Source organism: Zalophus californianus, chromosome 7 (assembly GCF_009762305.2).
Source record: "Zalophus californianus isolate mZalCal1 chromosome 7, mZalCal1.pri.v2, whole genome shotgun sequence".
Classification (NCBI taxonomy): Eukaryota; Metazoa; Chordata; class Mammalia; order Carnivora; family Otariidae; genus Zalophus; species Zalophus californianus.
In genome coordinates, this window is record NC_045601.1 from 114202674 (window position 1) to 114229197 (window position 26524).

Here is a 26524-nt window from a genome sequence, read left to right on the forward strand (position 1 = left end):
CCCGGAACTAATGCAAGAAGAGTTCTCTTATTTCCCTTGTAATGGGAAAAAGGGAAATAAGCAAAACGAAGGAGAATATACAAGGGGATTTATCCATACCTGCAACTGTAACATAACTCTAACATAAGGGCTTCTGAGCTCTAAATACAGGCTTTAAGTTAGAACAACGATTGTTATGTTCAATACCCCCTTGCACACCAGGTAATAAGCATTCCAGAGTTGTGCAAGACTGAAACCCTCCCCCCTTCCCGTTCACATGTCTCAAGACCTTCGGGGCTGCCGGGCAAGACCACTCCTGGGGGGAAAAGCCCGGAGACCGGAGCCAGGTGGGCCACTCCAGGTGGGACCTGTCTTTCCCCACCCACGTGGCCCCCAGGATGCTTCCCTTGACTGGTCTGCAGCACAGATTCATAGTATCAGAGGAGGCAGAGGGTGAGGGCACACCTGAGGTTTGATTCTTTTCAGCCTCTCAAAGGTACAGTTAGTTAGTGATGTAGGAAATGTTGGGGTTTGGAGCTGATGGCCAAGAAATAATTCTTGAGGCATCTTCGGTGCCCAATGGTGGTTTTATTAAGGCACGGGGACGAGACCCATGGGCAGAAGGAGCTGCACTGGGGTTGTGAGGGGTGACTGATTATAGACTTTCAAGTTGGGAGGGGGCTGGGGACAGCACAGGCTGGAAACAAGGTTTCCAGGATCCTGAGGGAGCTAGAGGGGGCTAGCTATTGTTGGGAAAAGGTCATTTATTACTGTTTAGTAAAAACTCGGTCATGAGCCCCTTCAGATATAGATCAGTGGGCCATATGCTTGGAGGATGATTGCCAACATGTATCTTGGGGGGTAGAGGTAAAGGAAGTTTCCACAGGAATTTAAAGTTAGACTCACAGGATCCTGGGGGGTTGGGGTAAGAAGATTGCCTTTTGCCCTTAGCAAAGTGTCAACATTGAGGCAGCTGAGCTCCCAGAGGAAGGTCACTCTGCCTGTTTCAAGGACTTGTCAATGGGCTGTGAGCAGTAAGGAAATTTAATTTTTTCTTTTGTCTTTGTTTTCCATATCAGTTAGGTTCTTCCTGGCAGAACCTTTTTAAGGGTGCCTGTGTGGACTCCTGCTCCGTGACATGGTCCCCTTAAATGTAGGCTCCAGCAGGCCCCCTTGCCACAGTCTCCCACCCTCCATGGCTAACATTTGCATTCATCCCCCAGAGGCCCCAACCAAGCTCAGGGCGTCTTCCACCCAGTCCTCTGGGTTTTGCATTCCAGGATTTGCTAAGCAAATACATCTGAAGCCTGTGGGCAGCCCGGGGTTCCTTACTGGGCCTGGACGGGGCTGAAAGTTATCCGTACTCCAGCAAGCAGTGGGGCTCATTTTTTTTCTGGATGGCCTGGAAAAATGGAGGCTGAAAGTGTCTTTCTCACAGAACATTTTCACTAAGGTGTGAACAGCAGATGGAGTCTGCCTTCATGCTGCCCTCCTGCTTGGGGGATGGGGAGGGAAGGGACATTTGGCCTCCCGTTTCCTCTACAACCACACCAGGACTCAGGGGAGTCCAGGGTGGCCTGCTCAACATGGCCGCACCGCACAAGCCCTGGGGAGCTTTCAGAGATCTCATGCCTGATCAGCGCCACAGGTGATTCTGGTGAGCGGCTATGACGGAGTCCAGTGGTTGCAAATCAAGCCTTTGGTCCACTGTGAGAATTAAAAACAAAACAAAACAAAAGAACTTGTTCTCTTAATACCACACCAGAGAGGAAAGTGCATCAACCCCAAGAGTTTGGCCTGAAGACTAGATCCTGGGGGGCCAAGGATGGATGCAGTCTATTTCAAAGAAGCAAACTCAGGCTGGGGCTGGGAGGAAGGCCCAGAGACCAGCCAGCCGGGAGCAGGATGTGCTGTGGGCTTTTCAGAGCCCATCTGTGTTGGTGTCCATCTGTTTGTCCAGAGCAGAGTAGGGGAAGGGCTGGAGGAGCGCAGAGAAGCTGAGAGGATGTTCAGACAAGGAGGTGCTTGCCCAGGAGAAGCAGGACCCTCCACACCAACAGGCTTGGTAGTGGGCGACACCTGGTCCCCAAAAGGCCTAGGGTGAGGGGGATGTGTCTGAGAGCCTTGGGGAGAAGGCTCTACTTTGAGGTCATCATGTTCTCTCCCATTCCAGCTCAAGTTCTCTCTTGGTTCACAGCTTCCTAGAAAAAGGACAGAGATTCATCATTTCTAAGTCCCTCATCAAGGACTTTCCTCCCCTTATTTCCACTGAGAACATCCCTTACAACTTCTTATGTGTCGGGCAGCCCCAAGCAAGTAGCCAGGCCCCATTCTAGCCAGTTTGATGCATGGAAACTGGAAATCTCAATTTATATCAAAAAATCAGTTAGCAAATCCTGCTTTATTATACAAGGTTTTTTGTTTTTGTTTTTGTTTTTTTCAAATGGAGAATCCCATTTGCAGAGCAGGAGTTGATAAAGGAGTGTTTGAAACATTATTCGATTTACAAAAGTCTGATTAATATTTGTTTTTTCAGGAAGGGGAAAGAAGTAGAGTGACCTCCAGAGCACTGAGTGCAGTTGTGTAGACTGCAGACTGCACAAGGAGACCCGTCAGTACACAGGGGAGGCATCTCATGGATGTATTTATGCCGCGTGTTATTTGTACAGTTTTCTGTATGTTATTTGCACAGTTTGGTAGCTTTGTATGCCATTCATACAGATTTCTAGCAGGTGGCGGTCAACTGTTTTAACAAAATCAGTATATTATCACAATCTTCCAGCAGTTGGTAATCAAATTCTCCAGGAAAGGATATAGTTTTCTTAGCGCATAAGGCAATATATGGGCTAGTGCTGGACTTGACTATGTCCAGAAAGAGGCGGGTGGGGCCAGAAAGGAATCTGGGGGAAGGAGCTCAGAGGTCACCACAACATCTGGGAACAGAGCAGGTACCTGGACAGCTCCACACCTCAGGGCCGCTGTATTCCTGGATCCGGCTGGGGTGAAGCCTGTAGGTGACCCAAACTGTCTTGGAAGTGGAGAGCAGAGAGAAGTCGAGTGGGCAGGGAGCAGACCTGGACATGAGACGCCCAGAAGGCACACGTGAGGAGAAATGAGACAAAAAGGGGGAAATGGGAAGCCCCGAGTTTCAAGGCCTCTTCCACCTGCTGTGTGACCCTGGGCAGTCATTGGCCCCCTCGAGGGAATTGCAGGAAGACTCTGGCAGAGCCCACCTCAGAGAAATGCTGGCATGAGGACCTGTCCATTCTTGGGTGGTTTTCAACTCCGACTGTGTCATTCTGTTTAATCCCTGTAATGACTCCCCAGCACCACAGGTGAAGTCCAGCTTTGTTCGCATGGCCCCCAAGCCAGCCTGCCCTATCCCTGCCATGTCTGCCCGTGCACCTCCAAGTGCACCCCCAGGCCTCACCCTGCCCAATCAGACAAAGTAGACTAGACCCTGTGATGTCCGATTCACTCCAGGGCTCCTTCTACCCTGGGAGGCTGTATCACTTGGTGCTCGACACCAAGACATTGGTGACAAACAACTTGGATTCAGATCCGGGCTCTACCATCTACCTACTGTGTGACTTTGGGCATGTTGCTTACCCTCTCTGTGCCACAATGCTTGGACCATAATAACTACTTGGTAAGTTTTAGCTATTATCATTACATTCGCATTTGCATAGGGGGAAATTCCATAGTAACTCAAAGGGGGGCTCTCTAGCCATAGAAATGGTAGAAATCAGAGGAATCTGACAGACTTGAGAGGATTTGAGTAGCAATTAGCAAGAGGGACCTCCTCCTTTTCCTTTGGGGGCCTCCGGCAGTCCCTGAATTTCTCAATCTGTCTTGCCACTTTGAGGCCAGTTATACAACTTGAACCAGATGGCCACTGAACTCTTACGGGAGGAGAGCTGAGGCTAGCAGAGGAAAGCCAGGCTGACACATATATCTAGCCATGCTCCAGAGGCAGAGCGTATTTGGCACATCTGCTGGTCGCGGAATGAAAGGGCAGGGAGCACACTCAACCCCAACCTGTAGCCTAAGCAGAGCTATCCCAGACAGCTCGCAGAACTCTGAAAGAGTAAAAGAAACATCTGTTTTGGAATCTACTGAGATGCGGGGGGGGGGGGGGGGGGGGGGGGGCGCTTTTATGTAGCCTTATCAAACTGCAATTACTGACTAATACAACCAGCATCAGAGTATTAATTTGAGCATCTGATTTAAAACACACAGAGGGAGGGGCACCTGGGGGGCTCAGTCAGTTAAGCGTCTGACTCTTGATTTTGGCTCAGGTCGTGATCTCAGGGTCGTGAGATGGAGCCCTGCATCGAGCCCAGCATCAGGCTCTGTGCTCAGCACGGAGTCTATTTGAGATTCTCTCCTTCTTCCTCTGCCCCTCCCCCCCCCCGTACACTCTCTTTCTCTCTCTCTCTCTCTCTCTCAAATAAATAAATAAATAAATAAATAAATAAATATCTTTAAGAAACATGTTGAGAGAGAGAGATATTAATGTATGGAACATCTATCCTGTAGCTTTTATTCTAGCTTCTCCCCTCTTTATTCGGAAGAATATCAGCTGAGGCCCTGAAGTTGCACAGGACTAGCCCATGGATGTGATGGGGTCTCTTGTGATTGTACTCTGTTAGTGATTGTACTCTGTTAGAGCAGATTTCCTCTCTTTCTGGATCACTCCTCCTCTGTGCATAACCTTTTTGAGCTTCTCTTTTCTTTTGAGCTTCTTTGAGTAGAGAGGGTAGACCCTCTACCCTGGTCTTTGAAGCTCAGAGCAGTGAATTTGTATGGAATTGCCTAAGAATGTCGACTGGTAAATTGTTTCCAGGCAGTTTCATAATCTGTTCTATAAAGGAACACCGCAGACGGCATGTGTGACCTACTGACAACTGTGTTTCCCACAGCTGTGAATGTTGTTTTGTTTGTTTTTATCACAGCCTGCTTCTTTATAAAGTACCTTGATTCCTAGAAGTTTATCGACCAAGGGACTCTGGCTGAATTGCATAGGTCTCACTGCTCCAATGTATAGGAGGAGGCCTGGCCCTGGAATGAAGGGACTCAAGTCTGGGCCTGGCTTCCAGATGCCACTCCCAGCCCCAAGGAAGCTTCCCCACCCCCGCTGCAGACCTGCCTATGTTCTCCTGACCAAACTTGACCTTGAGCTCCTAGAGACAGAGATACAGACACTCAAAAAGTCAAAGAAGCCTTGGGGCTGGAGACCAAGGAACAGACGGAGACTAATCCCAGGATTCACTAATTTCATGACCCCCAACGGGACTGCCAAATGCCCACTGGATTAAAGGATGGGCACCTCCAGAAAGTGACACACGTGTCTGCCCCACTTCCTGCAGCAGCTGAGAATCTCCTTCCCACCATACTGCTTCCTCCCACCCACCAAGTGCCTACTTGCCCAGACCTCAAAGTGGGCCTGTGGCTGCTAGGGTGGGATTCTGACCCTCATCTATCTGATACATCTCTCTGCCCACCTGGGATCTCCACCTGGGACAGGAACAACACAGAAGGATGTCACTTAGAATGATTTGGGGATTTTCCTGACCAATGAAGGCTTGAAGCAAAGTAGATAGCAGTGTGGGTCTGTTCCATTTAGAGGATATTTTGATAATCCCGTAAAATCGTTGTAGATGATTCCTGGCTTGGTTTGCATTTGAAGCTGGCATTTTTCATTTGTGTGTACGTGTGTATGCATGTCTCTTTAAAAAACAAGGTTATAGTTCAGTAAAAAATTAAGACTTGGTTCTTGTCTTTGGTCTAAAGTTCAGTTTTGGGGTAAACTCTTAAAGTTGGGAATCGAGAGGTGCCTGAGTGGCTCAGTCGGTTAAAGCGTCTGCCTTTGGCTCAGGTCATGATCTCGGGGTCCTGGGATTGAGCCCTGAGTCAGGCTCTCTGCTCAGCAGGAGTCTGCTTCTCCTCTCCCTCTGTGATCTCTTTCACTCTTTCTCAAATAAATACATAAAATCTTAAAAAAAAAAAGTTAGGGATTGAGTTCAATTCATCTTTGCTATCTCTAGAGCCCAGAAGAGTGGTTGGCACACATAGGTGCTCAATAAAGGTTAACTGATGGAACTGATGACAAGGTAATATAACCAAAAAGCTGTAAGAAGCAGGCTTACACTAGTTAGGGCTTTTAGTTGTAGGTTGGCAACAGTTTGGATCTCTATATGTTGAGGGTCACATGGTTACACAACTGTCTAGTTTGGTATTTAAATAAGGTTCTATTCAGAAGCTGAGAAGTCCTAGTTAACCTCTGCATATAACCCTAATATCTGCTAAATTATTGAGTGCTAATTACACGTTGTGCATTCTGCAAAGCAATTTACATGTTTAACTCATTAAACCCTCACAATATTATCCCTATTTTATAGATCAAGAAATAGAGGCTTAGAAAGATCACATGTCCTAAGCATGATCACTGAGTAAGATTCTGGCAGAGCAGGGAATTTATGTTGGGTGGGTCCGACTCCAAAGTCCAGTTCCTAACACCTGCTCTTACTGACTCTTCCTCTATCCCTTGTGATCTTCCTGCAGACTCTTTCCAAAGCTTTGCTTCCCCATGGAACTTGAGAAACATTAGTCATGCTCACTGCACTTTGCCGCTTGTTTTTTTGGATCGTGGATGTCTTGGGAAGCCTTTTCTGGTGCTACTTGTCTTTTGTTTGTTCTTCTTGAACATCTTGCTCATCCAATTGGAGTCTTCAGCAGGGTTCCCCCTGGGCAATAGATGAATAATGACCTTTACTGTGTCCTCCACTATCAGGGCCCTACTCCAGCTCAGAAGGTAGACAGACACACCAATGCTACGGCTTTTAACTCTGGCTGAACACCAGAGTTCCACAGCAAACATTTGTTTTATAATCAATGACCATTTATCTAAGTAACATCATGCCAATGAGTCAACTGAAATTCAACTGAACTTTTATAAGTTATATGTCAATGCAATAAAGTTTAAACCCTGTGAACAAAATGCATAGTATATGCCCAAGCACAAAATTTTTTAAATTTATGCAAACTCTTTCAAAAAGTTTTAAAATTAAAATTATACTTAATGTGAGAAGCAGGTATGTTTTAATATATTTGATATGATACAGAGTTGGAACATCAAAAGGACCTGCTCTCCCAATAGTTGCAGCTGTGGCCATGGAGAACCCCAGCCACTGCCAGAACTGCCCCAAGGGAGGAGAGATGAGGTTGGGGAGGGGAGAAATACTCTTTGACCCACCTTCTGATCTCCTGCTGGTGCCTTCCGCTGGCTAACCCAACTGGCAAGAAGCCAGCAAGGGAGCCCGGGTAATGTGGTCCCCAAGGAACTTAAAAAAATACCAATCCTGGGGCACCTGGGTGGTGCAGTCGATTGAGCCTCCGACTCTTGGTTTCAGCTCAGGTTGTGATCTCCGGGTCATGAGACTGGGCCCTGCGTGGGGCTCTGCACTCATTGTGGAGTCTGCTTAGGACTCGTTCTCTCTCTCCTTCTGCCCCTCCACCCCTCCACCCCTCCCACCCCCGCACTCATGTGCTCTCTTTCTAAAAAATAAATAAAAATAAATCTAAAAAAAAAAAAACAAAAAACAAAACCAACCCCCAGGCCCTCTCAGAATGACTGTGAAGGTAAGTAATGGAGAACATGTCACACAACCCAGACAATTGATGTGCATTATAAAAAAGATTTTCTGGGAACAATCTATAACATAGGAATATTAGCCTGCTTATTGTGCCGATAGAAAATAATTTGGATTAAAGGAGGCCTTTGACAGAGTCTCACAATTCACACCATGCAGGAAATTGGCTACCTCAAGCTAGGATGTAACATGCCTGCTAACTCCCTTGAACTGAGACACCACCGGAGACTAAGACACAAGGGGGTGCATGTTCTCCCACTGCACTCAGAGAAGGTGCATTCCCTGGTGTGCACAGGAAGGAGCTGATGAGAATGACATTGTGAGCACAAATAGCTCATTTCCCATTCAATGCCCCCACTGAAGAATAGAGGAGTGTAAAGGGGTGGACTGTAATCACACAAACCGGAAAAGGATCCCAGTGTTCCTAGGACAGCTAAAAAGAAGGAAAAATTCCCTTAGCTTGGCCCCCCTCCCCTGGCCAAAGGAAAGAAGGTGTCCCTAATTAAGGAGAAACTTACATTGCTTGAGGCTTGCTGGTGGTTTCCTTCACATTAACCAAGGGCATAGTGCCTTTCAGATTTGAAGAGACAAGGGGAGCTACAGTCAAAAGTAAAAATAGAGGAGACAAGAGTGAGGTGGCAAAATCGTGCACCTCCAAGAAGCCCTCCTTAAACCCCTAGAGAGAAGTGATCTTAACCTCTATGAATACCTCCAACACTCTTGTTTTTCTTAGTAATGTAGTACTTAATAATTTGTGCTGTATTTTCGAGGTTGGTATCTCTGTCATCCCCTCTGCTAGAGGGGAGAGTTCCTGAGAGTGAAGAGTTGAGAATTGTTTAGCTTTGAAGCCTCTAGAGCAGATCTGTAGAAGATGCCAGTTGTGAAGAACCAGCTTTTAAAAATATTTTTTTTGGAAACCATAATGGACTAGTACTTTTGTGAAATACAGTACAATGAATTAGTAGGAAAATGACCAAGCTCTTGGATGTCATGGCTATAAACATTTCTAAATGCTTACTTTCAACCTCTGTGCTCATTTCATTGTAAATTAGTAACAAATAGTTTGGGGACCAGCATTGGTTCACAGAGCACTCTTTGAGTAGCTCTGCCCTGGCACAGTGGTTATCACAAATAATAAAAACCTTCTGGTATAGTGGTTCTCAAAAGAACCCCCTGGAGGGCTTATAAAAAGGTAGAGGGACACCTGGGTGGCTCAGTTGGTTAAGCGTCTGCCTTCGGCTCAGGTCATGATCGCAGAGTCCTGGGATCGAGCCCCTCGTCAGGCTCCCTGCTCAGCTGGTAGCCTGCTTCTCCCTCTGCCTGCGACTCCCCCTGCTTGTGCTCTCTCTCACAAATAGATAAATAAAATCTTAAAAAAAAAAAAAGATAGATAGCTGGGTCCTGCCCCCCTGAGTTAGGCGGTCTACGGTAGGGTCTGAGAATTTTCATTTCTAACAAGTTCCCAGGTGATGTGTTTGCTGTTGGTCAGAGACCAACCTTTGAAAATCACTGGACTAAAGACATGAACAAATGTCAAGAACACTGTCCCCTTGTGGTGGCCTAGCCTCAAAATAGGTAGAACCGCTAAAGCTAAGTGCTAACTTTACCAATGCACCCCTCTAAAGCAATGGTTATATGAAACTAATGAATTGTTGAACACTACATCAAAAACTAATGATGTACTATATGCTGGTTAACTAACATAACAAAAAAATAATAAAGCAATGGTTATGAGCTCCCATGTTGTGGCACACTTGCTGAGGGGCTCCAGACATAAGAAGCTGGGAGAAGTGAGAAGGGTCCATACCTTGGGGCTGTTCTGGGCCCAATTCCTCCACAGGTGACTGTGCAGATGACGCTGAAGGAGAACACTGGGGCAGTGTTTGAGATGCCCCTACAGATGAAGGCCCCAGGGATGGCCTGGGTGACAGAGATGACTGGGAAGGTGGGGATCTTGGTGGTGATCCAGTCATTTGTACCTGCTGCTGTGGTGATACACGTGACAGCACAGGTGTGGAGCTAAGTGGTAAGGGCACAGCTGGGAGTGATAGAGGGGGCAAGTCAACTGGAGAATGTGATGGTAATGAGGCCAGTGGAGATGCAGGTGACTGCTCAAATGAAGAGACAGGTGGTGAAACAGGTGACTCTACAGGCCACTCGCGTGTGGATTCAGGAGTCTGCACAGGTGAGGACACAAGTGGACCATGGCTGCACTTTCCTTCCCCTTCAGGAGCCCACTGTGTGTGAGGTTGTATGGATTCTTCCTGCTCTGTTTGGAGTCTTGATTGGCTGCGTTCAGGGCACTCATTGCCAAGGGCAAGTTCTATATTGCAGTACACTTCTACGCGGGGGAACATCACTCTCTTGGAGGGAGAATTGAGGTAAGCAGCATCTAGGAAAACAACAGCATGGGGTCACAGGTGGCATTACTAACCCCTGGTATCAGCATGGCATCTGCCAAAAGTGATTTCCCAAATTATTTTCATAAGCAGGATTAGTGCTTTTCACTCGTCTTTCTTTACTTACTCAAATTTATATTGAGTATTTGATTGTGTATTGATTCATTTATTCAACAGATATTTATTGAGCATCTGTATGTGCCATCTATATATACCAGGCAATGAGGAGTGAAGGGGACAAAAACAGGTGTGATGGTTCTTGGCCTCTTGGAGCTTACAGTCTGGCTTGGGGGCAGGCATTGACTACCCAAATAATCTCGTTTTAACCAAGACACATTGTAGGCGAGAAAGGAACATGATGTTAGGAGAGAGGGAAGCAGGGAGGAATACTTCAGGAGGGTTTCCCTGAGGGAGCAACATTTGAGCTGAGATCTGAAGGGGAAGTGAGGGTCCAGGGGGTGGTCGGGGTGGGATGGGGAGGAGCATTTCAGACAGAGGGAACAGCACACACCAATGCCACAGATTTGAGGGAGCATGAGGAGGGCCTGACAGGTCAGGGTGGTTGGAGCAAGGGTGGGGGCACTGTGGTGGGAGATGGGGCTGAGGAGGCCACAGGGGCCCGACCATGCTTGTAGACACCATTGAGGGCCCTTGGTTTTCACAGAGGCCATGAAAGACCTATTGGCAGTGGGAATGCTGCTCTGTCTCTGGCTTTGACAAGATCACTGTGGCTGCTGTGTGGAGACTCACTGAGAAGGGCATAGGGGACCCAGAGAAACCTGTAAGCCTGCTGTGGAGAGGTGTTTAGGGCTTGCACCTGGAAGGAGAGAGAAAGAAATAGAAGATTCTGTTTAGGAGGTAAAATAAATGAGAATTGGCAATGGATCGACTGGGGGAAGAGAGGAGGTAGCTGGCTTGCACAATCAGGTGGATGTTGGTGCTGACAGGGTGACCATGGAGGGGATGGGTTAGGGGAGCAGTGAGGAGGGCACAGTTTATAGTTTGTTTGGGGATATATGGATTTTAGGGGTCTTAGAGATGTCCAAGGAGAGATGACAAGTGAGCAGTTGGATAGATGGGTTTGGATCTCAGAGAAGAGATGAGGGTTAGAGGCGTCCACTGGGAGCCCATCTATGGATGGTCACTGAAGCTGTGATGGTGGCCATGGAGGAGATTGCCTAGGGAGGAAATGCAGAGTGAGAAGAGGAGGGAGCCAGGACTGAGTGAGGAGAGGGGAAGAGGGGAACCCAGGCCAAGTTGCTAAAATAGGCAAGATTGGGGTAGACCTACAAGTTGCTGGTAAGGATACATTTGAGAGGGGGGGTTGATATGTAAAAGAGAAATGAAATAATGGGTAATTCAAAAGTGCTGAGATGGGAAGGGGTCTGAGTACAGGTAGGGGGTGGGCTTTAGGCAAGAAGAGGGTGGCTTCCTTTAATGTTCTAAGAAGGAGGGAGACAGAGCAGGCTGAGTTTGTATATTTGGTAGCGCAAAGTTGAGAGAACTTCTCTCTGTTGGTTTTGCTTTTCTCTGTGAAGTTGTTTGGAGGCAAGGTCCTCTCCTAGGGATCAGGGAGAGGGGAAGTCTCGAGGCGGTGATTGCAGAGGAGGAGAGAATAGGTTCCCAAGACAAGTACAGATGACTGCATTTTGTCTAGAAATTCACAAGCTAATTCTAAAATTCATATGGAATTAGAAAGGACCTAGAATAGCCTAAACAACTTTGAAAGGAAAAAAAAAAACAAGGATGGGAAACTAAGACGACCTGGTATCAAGATTTACGATAAAGCTTCAGGGATCAAGACAGTATGATATCGACCTAAAGACAGAAAAAATAGATCAATGGCACAAAACAGAAGGCCTAGAAATAGACCCATAACATATAGAAACAACTGACTTTACTTAATAGAGAAAGCATAGTTTTTTCGACAAACAATGCTGGTAGAAGTGGACATTCATATAAAAAAAAAAGAACTTTGTTTTATATCTTGAACCATATTCAAAAATGAACTCAAAATGGAACATAGACACAAATGAAAAACTAAAAAACTATAAAACTTCTAGAAGGAAACATAGGAGAAAACCTTTTTGTGATCTTGAGTAAAGCAAAGTTTCTTAGGTAAGACACCAAAAGCATGATCCATAAAGAAAGCAAATTAATAATATGGGTCCCATCAAAATTTAAAACTCCTTTTTAGAAAACTGTTAAGGAATTGAAAAGAGAAATCGCAGACTGAGAAAAAATATTTTCAAATTATATTTCAGATAAAGGGCATTTATCTCGAATACACAAAATCTCTTAAATAAGAAAGCAAACAATTCAATTTTTAAGACAGGTAAAAGAGCCCACTAAAAAAACTTCCAATGGCCAAAGGAAATCTGAATATACAGACTTCAGTTAATAATAACCAATATTAGTACATTGGTTGTAAACACTACACTATACTATATACCGAATTTTATATGTACCATACTATAACTTCTAACAAATGTAAGACATAATAATAGGGAATGTGGAATACATGGAGGCTCTCCATACTATTTTCATATTTTTTTCTGTAAATCTAAAACGATTCTTAAAAATAAAGCTTATTATACGTCTAGGTGGGAAATGACCAAAAGAGTTGAACCCTTCAACAAAGAAGATATATAGATGGCAAATAAGCAAGTGAAAAGATGCTCAACATCATTAGTCATTAAGGAAATACAAATTAAAATCACAGTAAGATACCACCACACAACTATTCACATGGCTAAAATTAAAAAGACTGACCATTTCAAGTGTTGGTGATAATAGGGAGAAACTGGAACTCTCATGCTTTGCTGGTGGGAATGTAAAATGGTACAACCACTTCGAAAAACAATAAAAGTTGAACATACCTTCTTCACATATGTCCTTAGTATATATCCCAAAGAATTGAAAATAGGATATTTGCATACCTGGGTTCATTGCGTCATTATTCACAATGGCCAAGAGGAAGAAGCAATTCAAATTGTTCATTAATAAAGAAAATGTGGTATGTACACAGGGGTACATCACATGCTATGAATAATAGTGATAAACCTGGAGGACGTTACGATAGCGAAATACACCAGTCACAAAAAGACAAGTACTGTATGATTCCATTGATATGAGGTATCTGAAGTAGTCCATCTCCTAGAAATAGAAAATAGAGTGGTGGCAGCCAGGGCCTAGGAAAGAGAGAAATGAGGAATTGCTGATCCATGGGTATAGAGTTTCAGTTTTGCAAGAAGAAAAAGGTCTGGAGATTGGTTGTACAATGTAAATATACTTAACACTACTGAACCGTACACTTAAAAATGGTTAAGATGGTGGGGCACCTGGCTAGCTCAGTTGGAAGAGCATGCAACTCTTGATCTCTCAGGGTTGTGACTTCAAGCCCCCTGTTGGGTGTAGAGACTACTTAAAAATAAAAAATCTTTAAAAAATGGTTAAGATGGTAAATTTTGTGTTATGTGTTTTACCCTAATTATACATATATATATATAATTGTATATTGCATAAATATAGATTAAATGTACATCCACCATACCATCTAGACATTCCACTGCTAGGTATTTACCCAAGAGAAATGAAAGCATACGTTCATACAAAGACTCCATGAGTATTCACAGCAAATTTATTCATAATAGCCCAAACTGGATACAACCTAAATGTCCATTAATGGGCGAATGGAGAAATGAACTATGGGGTTTTCATAAATGGAATGGAATGTAAAAAGGAATGAACTATTTATACATGCAATAACATGATGAATCTCAGCATAATTATACTGAGTGAAAGAATGCAGACAAAATAGAGCCCATACTGGAAATTTCTATAATGACAGAAAGTAGATCAGGGGCACTGGGGGAAGGTGGGAAGGGTCACAAAGAAGCATGAGGAAAACTTTGGGCATGATGGATGATGGTTCACTCTCTTGATTGTGGTGTTGGTTTCACAGGTGTGTGTGTGTGTGTGTGTGAGAGAGAGAGAGAGAGAGAGAGAGGGAACTTAAATTGTGAGAGGGAGGAAGGGTGCAAGAGAAGGAAGAATGCCAAGAGGGAAGGAAGGAAGGAAGGAAGGGAGGAAGGGAGGGAGGAAGGGAGGAAGGAAGGAAGGGAGGAAGGGAGGGAGGAAGGGAGGGAGGAAGGGAGGAAGGGAGGAAGGAAGGAAGGAAGGAAGGGAGGAAGGGAGGAAGGAAGGAAGGAAGGGAGGAAGGGAGGAAGGGAGGGAGGAAGGGAGGGAGGAAGGAAGGGAGGAAGGAAGGAAGGAAGGGAGGAAGGGAGGGAGGAAGGGAGGAAGGGAGGAAGGGAGGAAGGGAGGAAGGAAGGAAGGAAGGGAGGGAGGAAGGGAGGAAGGGAGGAAGGGAGGAAGGGAGGAAGGGAGGAAGGGAGGGAAGAAGGAAGGTAGGAAGGAAGGAGGGTGGGAGGGAGGGAGGAAGGGAGGAAAGGAGGAAGGAAGGAAGGCAGGCAGGCCTGGCCAGGCATGCCTGGATGCCAGATAGATAATTTTAGACATGGCATCCTCTGAGCTCCAACCTCACTCAACGCCCACATCCACATGTCTGTGTGGGGAATGTGGATTTTCAAGCATGCCAACAAGCAGTGCCCTTCCCTTTGGCAGAAGGCTGCTGCCAGGGGAGGCCAAGGGTGGAAAGGGAAGCTCGCCCGGAATCATTAGGCAGATGTGAGCCCTGAGGAGGGCAGAGAAGGGGGACTCCAGGATGTGAGTTGAGGAATTGAGGGTGACACTTTGCAGGTGTGGCCTTCTGCCGGAGCTGACCCCCATCTAGAAAGCAGTAGGGTGGGAGGCTGGAGCAGACTCCCATTTTTCTGTTCCCAGATGGCAGGTGGGAATTAAGAGTGTGGCTCTGGGCACCAGCCGCAATTTCTCAGGAATGCGTCATACCTCCTGCTCGCATCTGGTGCTGAGAGGAAAATCCAGCCCTATCAAACCCGAGGGGATTTAGGGGTGGGACTGAAGAAACCTGCACTGAGACAGCCATGCAAACACTGGCAAATTGGAAGAGGAATCAAAACTAGCTGGTAGCCAGCAGGAGACATTTTCTTCCCGATGAGTTGTGTCAGTTCCTCCTTGGAGTGATTCCAGAGCCCCTGGAAAAGCCCACCATCCCTGATTCTTTAGTGGATGCCTGAAATGCTCCTATTAGAGTCTCATCCTTGGGTTTAAGACCGCCATATATACCATGGCATCCACATCAGCTAAGGGTGGAAGGGTGGGGGAGCGCGAGCCAGCGCTGGGTTCCTCCCAGAGGCTGGCCGAGGGGCTACTGAGAATTGGGGGAGACCAGAGATGCCATAGTAAGGCACTTTGTAATTCTCCCCGGGGCTTGCCCTGAGAGGAAGAGAAAGAAGTTCTAGGGGAGAGACAGGTACAGTGGCAACCAGGCAGCCAGGCTGGAACCTGAGGTGTAGAGGCATGAAATTGGTCCCAAGTCCTGGTCCCAAAATCAGGGGATCCCCCAGCCCTATGTCCCCAGTACACATCATCACTGAGGAAAGAGTGAAGGGGCTTCCCGGCTGGGGGTGGAAAGGATCCCAGATCCTCGCCAGCCCCTCCCCTTCCTGAGGCTCCGTAGGTGAGACCCCCTGCAACCCCCCACTGACACCCCTCGGGTGTTCCTCCTTTTGGACACTTGGATCTTAGTCTTCACAGCTGTCACCCTTGTCAGTGTGCAGGAGGAGGGGGGGATGCTGTCCGAGTAGAGTCAGGGCTAGGGGGAGTCTGTCCCACAGAAAGGTGAGGGGGGGGGGCCTGTCTCCTAGGTCACAGGGTCAGCAGGCTGCACTGACTGTGTCTAGGAATAAAATTCTGAGGTGGGTTCCATGATCAGCCCCATTATACAGATGAGAAAACCGAAGTCCCAGGAGATGAATTACCTGCTCAAGATCACACAGTTAGTAGGTGTCAGGAACCAGGATTTAACCCTTTTTACAGATTAGGAACCAAGGCAGAGAGGGCAAGTGATTTCCCTGAGTTCACACAGCCAGGGAGGATGAGAATCCTGTCCCAGGCCTACTTGCCTCCAGAACCCACATTCCTTCAATCCTTCTCTCCTGCCCACCCCCTCCCTTGTTTGGAGAATGGCCCCAGAAGAAAGGAAAGAGTCAAGACAAAGGGAGCTTGGGAACGCAGGAAGCAACTTGGAAGGAAAAGAAGTCAACACATCCTAGGGAAAAACCCACATTCAATCTCTCAAATCTCACTCCTAAAATATATTTCTTTTGAACTACGTACACAAAAAGTTCACCACAGCATTGCTTACAACAGTGAGCATTTGGAAACTCAAAGGAATGATCACAGTTTTCTGTACAACTGTGATGGAATATCACACAATTGCCAAAAAAGACAGTCACAAAGACCACATGAAACATGGGAAACAAAAAAACCACTTCATACAGCATTAGGTAAACACCCTCCGGTCCAGGAATCCTTTTTTTCTGGAACTACGTTCTATGGAAACAATTCTAAGTATGGAAAAGCTTTTTTCCTTCCCTTTTATTGAGGATGTTTGCCACGGTCTTCATGGAGGTAGCGTGGGTAATACCTGCCATGGGAATCTCCCACGCAAGAATGCGCAGAAGACGTGCGGGTGTAGGGACCACACTTGCTAAACCAACACAGGGCACAGGCTCTTCTCTCTCATTTGTCGATCCGTGTCACTCAGAGTCTTACGCGAATATAAACTAGTCATGTCTGGTTCTACGTAAACAACGCGATTGTCGGGGAAAGAGAATAAAGTGAAATGACATGAAAACGGTATTCTCCGGGAAGATATTAGCTATGAGTTTCCTAACCGTAGTCCTTAAATCCAGAAAGGTATCTGTACAAAAGCCTACCCACTGTCCCAGCAGTGACCCTAAAAATCACTTCTCCACGGAGATCCTAATTTTTGGCCACAGTGGCCTGTCGGGGACAATGCAAGCTGCCGGGTCCTTGTGCCATTCCGGCCCTCGCGGGGAAGGGCGTCTCCAGTTCTCAAATCCGAGGGGAAGGCTCCTCGACTCCGCCTTTCCACTTCCGGCATTAGCCCCGCCCCAGCCCACCCCTTCCTGGGGCCCCACCTCGTACTTACTCAGCCGCCTCAAGTAGGAAACAGCATCTTCGTACCCTCGGTAGTAGTAGTTGTGCAGGATCTGCAAGGAGGGGACAGCAGCACAATGACTAAAGCCGCAGCAATGGAGAGAGCCGAGGTCCCCTCACCCAGAGCAGCTCCTTTCATTGCCCTTGAGCTTTATTTGATGGATTTTTCTAAATGTACCCATCCAGTGTCCCGTCCCTCACTATCTGCTAAGAAGTGGGGAGCAGTTACTGATCGTGTCTCCATAGGGACGGTGCATTAATGTGTTAAATCATTTACAGCGGATCATCAGCTTCCCCTGGACGGGAGCAGGTGAGATGTTTATAGTAGAACCAGAGAATGTGCATTTGGGCCACATGAAGAGCCGAGTCTGGAGACTGGGTTCGAATCCCAGTGTTGCCACTTGTTGGCTGTGTGGCTGTAACCTCTCACGGCCTCAGTTTCTTCACCTCTAAAATGGGAATAATGATAGTATCTACTGCAGAGGATGCTGGAGGGTTACATGAGATATTGCTCACAAAGCCTTTCCATAAAGGGCCAGATGGTAAATATTTGGGGTTTTGAACACCACAGATAGTCTGTCTCTTCTTCTCGTTCTTCTTGTTCTTTTCCTTCTCCTCCTTCTTCATCATCTTCTTCTTCCCCCCCTTCTTCTCCTCTTTTCCTTCTTGCTCTTCTCCTTCTCTTTCTTCTACTTCTATAAACCTCTAAAAACGGAGAGCCCATTCTGAGCTCACAGGCTATATAAAAACAAGCCACCTTGAGAATGAAAGTCAAGCACTGATTGTGAGCAGAAAGTCAAGTTTGAGAGGCTCTGATGACTACAATAGATTTGTTCTACCTTTCTTGAACTGCCTATTGGTGGACTGCTTTTATGAGGGTAAATAGACATAATCTTTACTGATAAATTAGTGTAGGCAGATACCAGAATTTCTAATGCAACAGCTGGAGGACAAAGAGTCGATCAGATTAATAAAATATCTTGTGTATCCATTGCCTGACTAAGCATAATAGTGTTTTGATTATGAGTTTTGTAAACAATAATTAGACTGTAAGTCACAAACTGGCTTAGAGGAGTTATTCAAAACAATTACTGAGAACCTTCTATAAGCAATGCCTTCTGTAGACATAGTGAGTGTAGTCAAAGAAATGAGTAAAACTTGGCACCTACTCCCAGGATCACACTTCTTGCCAAAGAAAGACACGCATTTTGTTAAGACATGTAGACTTAATTTTTTAGAGCAGTTTTGGAAAGGTTATGATCTCAGGGTGCTGGGATTGAGCTCCGAGTCAGGCTGCCTGCTCAGTGGGGAGTCTGCTTCTCCCTCTCCCTTTGCCCCTCCCCCTCACTCATGCGCTCTCTCTCTCTCTCTCTCTCTAATAAATAAATAAAATATTTTTTTAAAAAAGTAAAATAAATAAAATTGAAAACAAAACCCAAAACACAAGCCACTGGCTGGATTTGGCCCATGGGCCATACTTGCTGGAGCCTACATTGCATGTCAGAGTAGAAAATTTCAGGTAACATCCTATCAGCAGTTCTGACAACATCTCATTTTAGAGGGGAGAAAATTGAGGCTGGGAGCACTTAGCGGCCTCGTTCAAGGTCACATAGCTAGTTAGCGGCGAGGCCAGGATACGGGTTTAGGAGGAAGTTTAAGGAGACACAGATGGAACTGCATGGACCCCAGTGGCTCCCCCAGGCTCTGTCAGCTTCCCCCGGTCCCCCTCCCTTCCGGGCCCCTCCTCTCACGAGCAGGTCCGGCGGGAACAGGGCATGGGTCATCCTGGTGATGTTCTCCAGGGAGAACTGGAAGGAGCAGTTGAACATGCGGAAGTCGTGGAAGATGGCGGGGCAGTCCCGGGGGCAGATGTCCTGCTGCCCACTGAAGGTGGAGATGGTAATGGCGTCAGTCCAGAAGGAGCAGGGCTGCATGCCTGTGAAGCCCCCGTCGATGTAGCGCTATGAGGGACAGGCAGAGTCGTAAATGCTCATGGGGTCAGAGGTGCTCTTCCCCACTCAGGGAGTCCACCGGGGAAATGGGTCCCTTGGGACAAGCCTTGAGGCCAAGGTCCAGGTGGGTGAGTGGTGTATCCATGGTGGTCCCTGAACTCCCAGCCCAGTGCTCTGTCCCTACCCTGTCTCCATTCAGCCATCTCAATGGTGCTGAGCCTGGGGGGAGAGGGCCAGTCATACTCTGGATAAAGCATGAGCAAATGCTCTCCTGTCACAGCTCCGCCTCCCAGGCTACTCCTCCTCAGCCACTCACCTACCAAGGGCAGGGTGGGGGAATGGAGCCTGTGCCCTTGGCCTTTTGAGAAGGTGAACATATGGTGGGTCTGAGCAGGTTGGGAAATATCCCCTCTTCCAGACTGCTGTGGGTCCAAACTGCCTCCCTCTGTTGAGGTCAGGTATCCTCAGCACTCTCCAGAACACCCCTGACCATGGCCTGGCCACCAGCCACCACATAGCCCTTCCCTCTTGTGGCTTCTGTTGCCTCAGTTGTGAACAAAGGATCACAGATACTGAGGTTCTAACTCTCTGGGATGCCTGAGAAGTACATGGCTGACATGCACAGTATGTGCTCCATCTCCTAGCTAAATCTTGATCTCTGGATCTCATTTTCTTTCTATATAAAATGAGGAAGGGGCATGGGTAAATCCTCCTACTCAGAGCTTGGTCTGAGGACCAGCAGCACTGGCTTCAGACGTCATTTGAAGCTGGTTGGGCCTAGAGGATCAGAATTTGCATTATTTTACAAGATCCCCTCCCCCACTGGTGATTCAAGTACACTAGCCTAGATGACTTTAAAGGTCGCCATCATCATTCACGGTTCCAGGTACCGATGTCACAGGGTCCGTATTCTACACTTTCTGTCAAGTATGGGAAAATCCAGCAAGCCTATGGGGTCTTGACTAGCCAGGCTCAGTAATGGGTTGGTGGGCCTAGAGTGAAGCCCAGTGTATGGAGGGAAAGTTCATCTGAAAGCCCCAGAAATCCATCTATACTGGGAATTCTAAGTAGAAAAACACAATAATCTTTCCAACCCTTGGTCTTCCCACCGAATTCTGAGACCACCCCTCTACTTTCCCAGATGTGGACCACAGGGCACTCCCGGGTCCTGGCTCACCCTCTCCCATGCCAAAGCACTCACCACACCACGGTAAGTTGGGGGGATGAGGCCACAGTACACGGGGACAAAGCAGCTGCAGTAGAGGGCCTGTGGGGAGAGAACCAGTGGAGATGTGTGAGGCTCTGGGCGGCTGGGTGGGCAGAGCTTACCGGTAGGCCTCTGGGCCACCACCAGCCGGACCCTTCTTAAATCCAAGGCAGAGGCACTGTCCTGGGGAGTGGAGCCCCAAGTTCAAGTCCTGACCTGGCCCCAACGAGCTGGTTCCTTGTTAACCTACTTGGTAGTCTGGGCCCGATATCCTAGCTTTAAAGAGACAAGGCAGCCTCAGTGACCTCCAGGGTTCCTTCTGGCACCATATCTCCATGAATCCAGTGGAACTTAACAACCATTTAATGTGTATTTGGCCAGGACCGAGCTCTGGGATCAAAGGAGAGTGAGATATGTACCCTTGGGAACACTCAACAGGGCAGAGTAAGCAAGTAGGTGATAGTACACAGGGTGACAGGGGCTGGGATGGAGGTGAGCATAGGCATCGTGGCCTCTAAGGAGGAGTACCCAAACCAGGAGGGTGCGGGGCATGCAGATGATGAAGGGAAGTTCCCAGGCAGAGTGACTAGAGTCTTGTCAAGCAGGTGAAGTGAGCTGGGAAGGAGGGAGGGGCATTCCAGGCAGAAGGCACAGCAGGTGCAAAGATCCAGAGGTCTGCTTTGTGTGTGGTTTGCTCTGGTTTGCAGAAGTAAGAGCGGGAGCTGATAAGAGGTGGTTGGGAGAGAAGTCTTGAAGAGCTGAGTGCTAATAAATCCAGGGGGACATGAGGTAGGTTATGGAGGTGTCCATGCCTACTGCCCATCCATTCCCCACCCCCAGGATCATGGCATGCCAGCGTGGAGCTGTGAGGCTATGCGGTAAGGGCCTTGTATTTGGGAGAGGAGAGAGGAGTGGAGATATGGGAGGAGGGTCATGCCACTTAACCTTTTTGTCTTGAAAGAAAACTGGGCATATCCACAGCACTTGCCAACAATAATAACTCACAACTAATATTTATATTAATGAGTACAAAATGGTGCACAGAGCACCCTTTCCTATGTGATTACCCATCTGGTGATAATTCAGTCCTTTTATCAAGAGCCATTGGATGGGAGGGGACAGAATGGGGGGCTGTTCCCACAAACTGGGACCTGCCCCTTGGTCTGGCCCCTGCACCCTGGGTCCTGCCCCTTGCCTCGATGAGCTCTTCCTTGGATGTGTACTCTGAAACCACGACACTCTCTCCATCTGTGAACCGAGTGAGGGACACGTGGAGCTTCCCTGTGGCCGCCTTGTAGGAGTCCTCGGGCAGGACCCTGTACAGAAACTGCCGCATCATCTGCACCATCTTGCAGGACGGTGACAAGGGCCCCAGGAAGGATTTCTTCACCTCCGAGACACCTACATTGAGGACTCTGAGGTACTCATCTGTGGAGGAAGCAGAGAGAAGAGTACACTAGCCTAGATGACTTTAAAGGTCGCCATCATCATTCACGGTTCCAGGTACCAATGTCACAGGGTCCGTATTCTACACTTTCTGTCAAGTGTGGGAAAATCCAGCCCCTGGCCACCTCATCCTGCATCCAACAGATGGGAAGCCCCTAGAATTCTGAAGCAGGGTTGGTCTCAGGAATCAACCTGTCATTCTGCACATGAGGAAAGCAAGGCACAGAATTAAGTCACTGGCTCCAGAGAGCCCACAGCTCGTCGATGGCAGAACTAGACCCAAGCATCCTGACCCCTTTCATATTGAGCACAAAGGACGGCTTGGCCTACCCCACAATATCTTTCCCCAACTTGCCTGGAAATCTACCACCAGACTACATTCTTTTGGGGTCTCGGAGGTTTTTTGCCTCATGTGAGATTCCTATTAAAACACGGATACGGTTGAAAGCCGTCACCAAGGGACACCCTGTGACACTTTGCTTAGTGCCCACCAAGCCTGTGGGCAGGGAAGGGGGACTGGCCCTGAGGCAGGTGACTTACAGGGAGGGGTGATCCTGAAACCATTGCATCCATCTTCCCTTTAGAGCCCCTGGCACAGGCCAGAGAGAGGGAAGGCCGTGAGGTATGGAGCACAAGCCATGCCAGGCCAAGCTGCAGGTGTTTCCAGGACTGGGAGAGGAACCTTCTCCCTCTTTCTGAGAGAAGTACAGCCAGGTCACATGAGGGCCTACATGTGCCAGATGGGGCTTGGAGGGCAGATGTGTTGTTAAAGGGATCGCAGGGGAAGGTGTAACCTGTCCCCACCCCAGTCCCCAGAATTCCCCTGGGGAAGTTAGGGCCATAAGCTCGAAGAGAACTGCTATTATGCCAGATTCTCACAGCAACACTATGAGGTAGGCATTTCTAGCCTCATTTCACTGATCAGGGGACTGAGGCTTGGGGAGATAGTATAACTTGCCCAAGGTCAACCACCTGGCAAGTGAACAAAGTGGGATTTTAACCTAGAGTGTGTGACCCCAGAACCCATACTCCTTTCACGACACTAAGCCACAGGCTTCTAGAGCCGGACCTGTACCTGCTCCTAGCCAATTGCTGCTAATTTCTACTCCGTGCAAGCCCTCCGGCGAAATCAGAAGCAGCAATAGCTCTGAAAAGGATTGCTAATTTTTAAAAAATGAATATTTATCTGTAAAACATCCTATACAGAACTTTCTTACAATTAGTGTCATGTAGCAATGGTTATTTGGGAAGCTGAGTGGTTATGAGCTCTCTGCCACTGGAGGTAATCAAGCAGAGGTGGGACAAGTACCTCAGTCAGAGAACTTCTCAAAGGGATTCCTGCCTGAGTGCGAAGATTCCTTCCAACGTGGAGATTCCAGGATTCTTACGGGTGCCTGACAATATACCTGGGAAGTCATCACAGCGGACATTATTTTCCCATTTACAAATAGAGCGGCTGAGGCACAGAGAGGTTAAATTTTGATTTGCCCAAAGTCACACACAGCAATTTGGAGACAAACCAAAGCCAGGGCCGCGCTCCTCCTTCCATGTTTTATAGTTCACGGGTAAGTCCTCATTAATCCTGGAGGCGGGTATGATAAAGGGCTTCAGCATCATTTTACAGATGTAGAAACCGAGGCAGAGAAAAGCTAAGTGCCTCGCCCAGGGTCAGACAGCCCGGCCCTGTTTGTTCTGACTCTAAACCCCACCTTCTTTCCCTGCATGTTGGACTGATCCCAGAGGCTGAGCGAGCCCGGGTTGCCATAGTAACGGCCTTTTTTTTCCCCCTCTCCCTCACCAACATTCAGAATCACAACTGCATATGTGTAGTAGGGACTGACCTGAGCGACGGAGCATCTTGGCTTTCACCCTGTTACAGGGGAGGGTGCTCCTGGGAGGTGGGAAGTCCCTGCGATTTTAGCAAGCTTAGCTTTACCGTGTGCCAACTTCTACCGACTGCACTTTCCCTCAAGGGAGGGCGATGTCCAACTCACCTTCCTTATGTAGTTACAAAGCAGCTGAGCATTTGGATACCAAGGGGCTAGGTGACTGAGTTCTGGCCTCACAAGACCAGTTAGGATGGAGAGTCAAACTAGGGGGGGACATGATGTTTTGGGAATTCTTTTTTTTTTTTTTAATTATTTATTTATTTGACAGAGAAAGTGAGAGGGGAACACAAACAGGGGGAGTGGGAGAGGGAGAAGCAGGCTCCCTGCAAAGCAGGGAGCAAGATGTGGGGCTCCATCCCAGGACCCTGGTATCATGACCTGAGCCGAAGGCAGGGGCTTAACGACTGAGCCACCCAAGCGCCCGGTTTTTGGAATTCTTAATGGGCAGTTTGAGTGGCCTTGCATGGGTTGGTGGCCTTTCCCACAATGCCCCTGAGCCAGGAGCACCTGGTTCAGCTTGCCCTTATACACCTGGACTCCCCACAGGAGATGCTCGCTGGGACGGATGGAAGGAAATTTGTTCCCACTGCACAAGACATATATGTTCCTTCGGGGAAAAATAATTTTTAAAAATGCAGATATGGGGGCACCCGGGTGGCTCAGTCGGTTAAGCATCTGTCTTCTGCTCAGGTCATGATCCCAGGGTCCTGGGATCGAGCCCTGCATCGGGCTCCCTGCTCAGCGGGGAGTCTGCTTCTCCCTTTTCCTCTCCCTCTGTCCGTCTCCCCCAGCTTGTGTTCTCTCTCTGTCTCAAATAAAACAAATTAAATAAATAAATAAATAAATAAAATGCAGAATATGCAAAAAGAAAAAATTAAAGTGGAATCTTTGGATTGGAGGGAATCCCTTCAACCAGAGATCAACATCTCACTTATGTCTTCCTAGACTATATATTTTATATGTATTCTTACTTAGAAGAATATTTACATGAAGTCATACTATATACATTATTTTGTAACTTGGCTTTGTTTTTTTTTAACCTAATAAATCATGTCTTTCCACATCAATAAGTACCTATTTATAACCCAATTTACAAGCAGCACAGAAAGCTATTGTAAGGTTGTACCATTATTTGCTGAGCAGGTGCCCAGTAGGGGTTGTTTCTTTGCTCTTTCTAAACAATGCTGTAGGGAATAATCTCGTGCTAATTTTTTTCCCCTATGTCCTTAATTATTGTCCTTAGGATGAATTCCTAGAGGTGGGAATGTTAGGTCAAAGGCATGCATATTTCATCTTGTACTGCTTGTTTTAATCATGGCTTTTGTGTATTATCTGTATACAGTCCACTTTCAGCTCTTCAGGAATGGTGATGGGTGGGGACAGGGACAAAGCAGTGGGCAAGACAATAGAAATAGTATAGACGTCTCCAGGATACTCATATCTGAAAGTGGTGCTGTCTAGAAATTAGCAATGCTCTAGCAAGGATCATGTAGGGAGAGAGGGGGCAGGAGGTTGACTCTTCTCCCACTCAGGTGCCCAGTTTCACATCCTTTTCTGCTGCTCACTGGGGCTGGGGCTCAAAGGCTGCCTTTATCCCTAGCTCTCCTTGCTCTTTTTCAGGTCTCTCTCTGTGTCTCTGTCTTCCGACCATCCCTTTCTCTGTCTCTCTTTGTCTGTGTTTTCCTTCCTTCCTTCTTTCTTTCTTTCTTTCTTTCTTTCTTTCTTTCTTTCTTTCTTTCTTTCTTTCTTTCTTTCTTTCTTTCTTTCTTTTCTTTCTTTCTTTCTTTCTTTTCTTTCTTTCTTTCTTTCTTTCTTTCTTTCTTTCTTTCTTTCTTTCTTTCTTTCTTTCTTTCTTTCTTTCTTTCTTTCTTTCTTTCTTTCTTTCTTTCTTTCTTTCTTTCTTTCTTTCTTCCTTCCTTCCTTCCTTCCTTCATTCCTTCCTTCTTACTTACTTACTTCCTTCCTTCCTTTCTTTCTTTCTTTCTTTCTTCCTTACTTTCTTTCTTTCTTTCTTTCTTTCTTTCTTTCTTTCTTTCTGTTATTTATTTGAGAGAGAGAGCACAGAGGGAGAGGGAGAGGGAGAAGCAGACTCCCTGCTAAGCAAAAAGCCCGATGCAGGGCTTGATCCCAGGACCATGAGATCATGGAGATCATGACCTGAGCCAGAGGCAGACACTACAATATGTCTCTCCCTTTTTTCTCTCTCTTTTCCCAGCCAAGGGAGAAGCAACTAATCTTCTCGTTAAACAAGTCTCTGTTGGTAGAAAGTCAAGTGTTAAGCATAGCAATTGCTGGGTGCTGGGAGAAAGGATAAATTTAGCTTGCTTCTTTATGCATCTCTGTACTTTCCAGCACCTTCTCCCATTTAAAGGCCTCCTTCCAAGCTGCAGGCTGCTGGGCTCCGAGACACAGTATCCCACACTGACCACAGCAAGATGGGATTTAAAAGCAGCACCGCAGGAGACTCAAGGTTGGCTCTCCCACCCCCAACCCACACTTGCTACATTCACTTCTGCTTCCTCCCACCTCCTTTCACACCTTTTATTATCTAAGAGCGGTCTGTCTCCTAAGCCAAGAAGAAGATTCTATGGGGGAAGATCCTTATGGTCCTCCCCTCTCTAAGGCCTATCACTGTGGTTTGTCTATGGAAGGCCCTTCAGAAACCTTTGCTATTAGCTGGGAACTCCTCAAGGGCAAGGATGGGCCATACTCACTTTTGCCTACCAAGCCTCTCACGACCCTTGGTGGGTGCCCAATATTTGTTCAGTAAAACCTGACACGGAAGAAAAGCAAGTGATGGGAGATGCTCACAAGGAAGAGCCACTCGATGTCATTACCCAGTAAAAGCTTGAAGGCAAGATCATCCCAGATAGATGGATAGATAACAAGGTCA

General features: G+C 47.2%; 1 protein-coding gene across 6 annotated transcripts in view; it reads right to left on the reverse strand.

Moving 5' to 3' along the window:
* Nucleotides 1–670: 670 nt before the first annotated feature.
* PNPLA1 (patatin like phospholipase domain containing 1) overlaps nt 671–26524 on the reverse strand; it is a 44269-nt gene continuing 18415 nt past the window's right edge. For 4 of the 6 annotated variants that reach the window (XM_027602668.2, XM_027602671.2, XM_027602672.1 and 1 more), the window contains 9 exons: nt 21492–21724; nt 20291–20356; nt 18889–19098; nt 17130–17190; nt 9439–10023; nt 8150–8228; nt 6600–6725; nt 2932–3053; nt 671–2180 (listed from right to left, as the gene is read on the reverse strand). In XM_027602668.2, the coding sequence (XP_027458469.1) occupies nt 1816–2180; nt 2932–3053; nt 6600–6725; nt 8150–8228; nt 9439–10023; nt 17130–17190; nt 18889–19098; nt 20291–20356; nt 21492–21724 (1847 nt within the window). In that variant the 3' untranslated portion in view covers nt 671–1815. The remainder of the gene's footprint in view (nt 2181–2931; nt 3054–6599; nt 6726–8149; nt 8229–9438; nt 10024–17129; nt 17191–18888; nt 19099–20290; nt 20357–21491; nt 21725–26524) is intronic. The other 2 variants (XM_027602674.2, XM_027602669.2) reach the window with 2 other exon arrangements.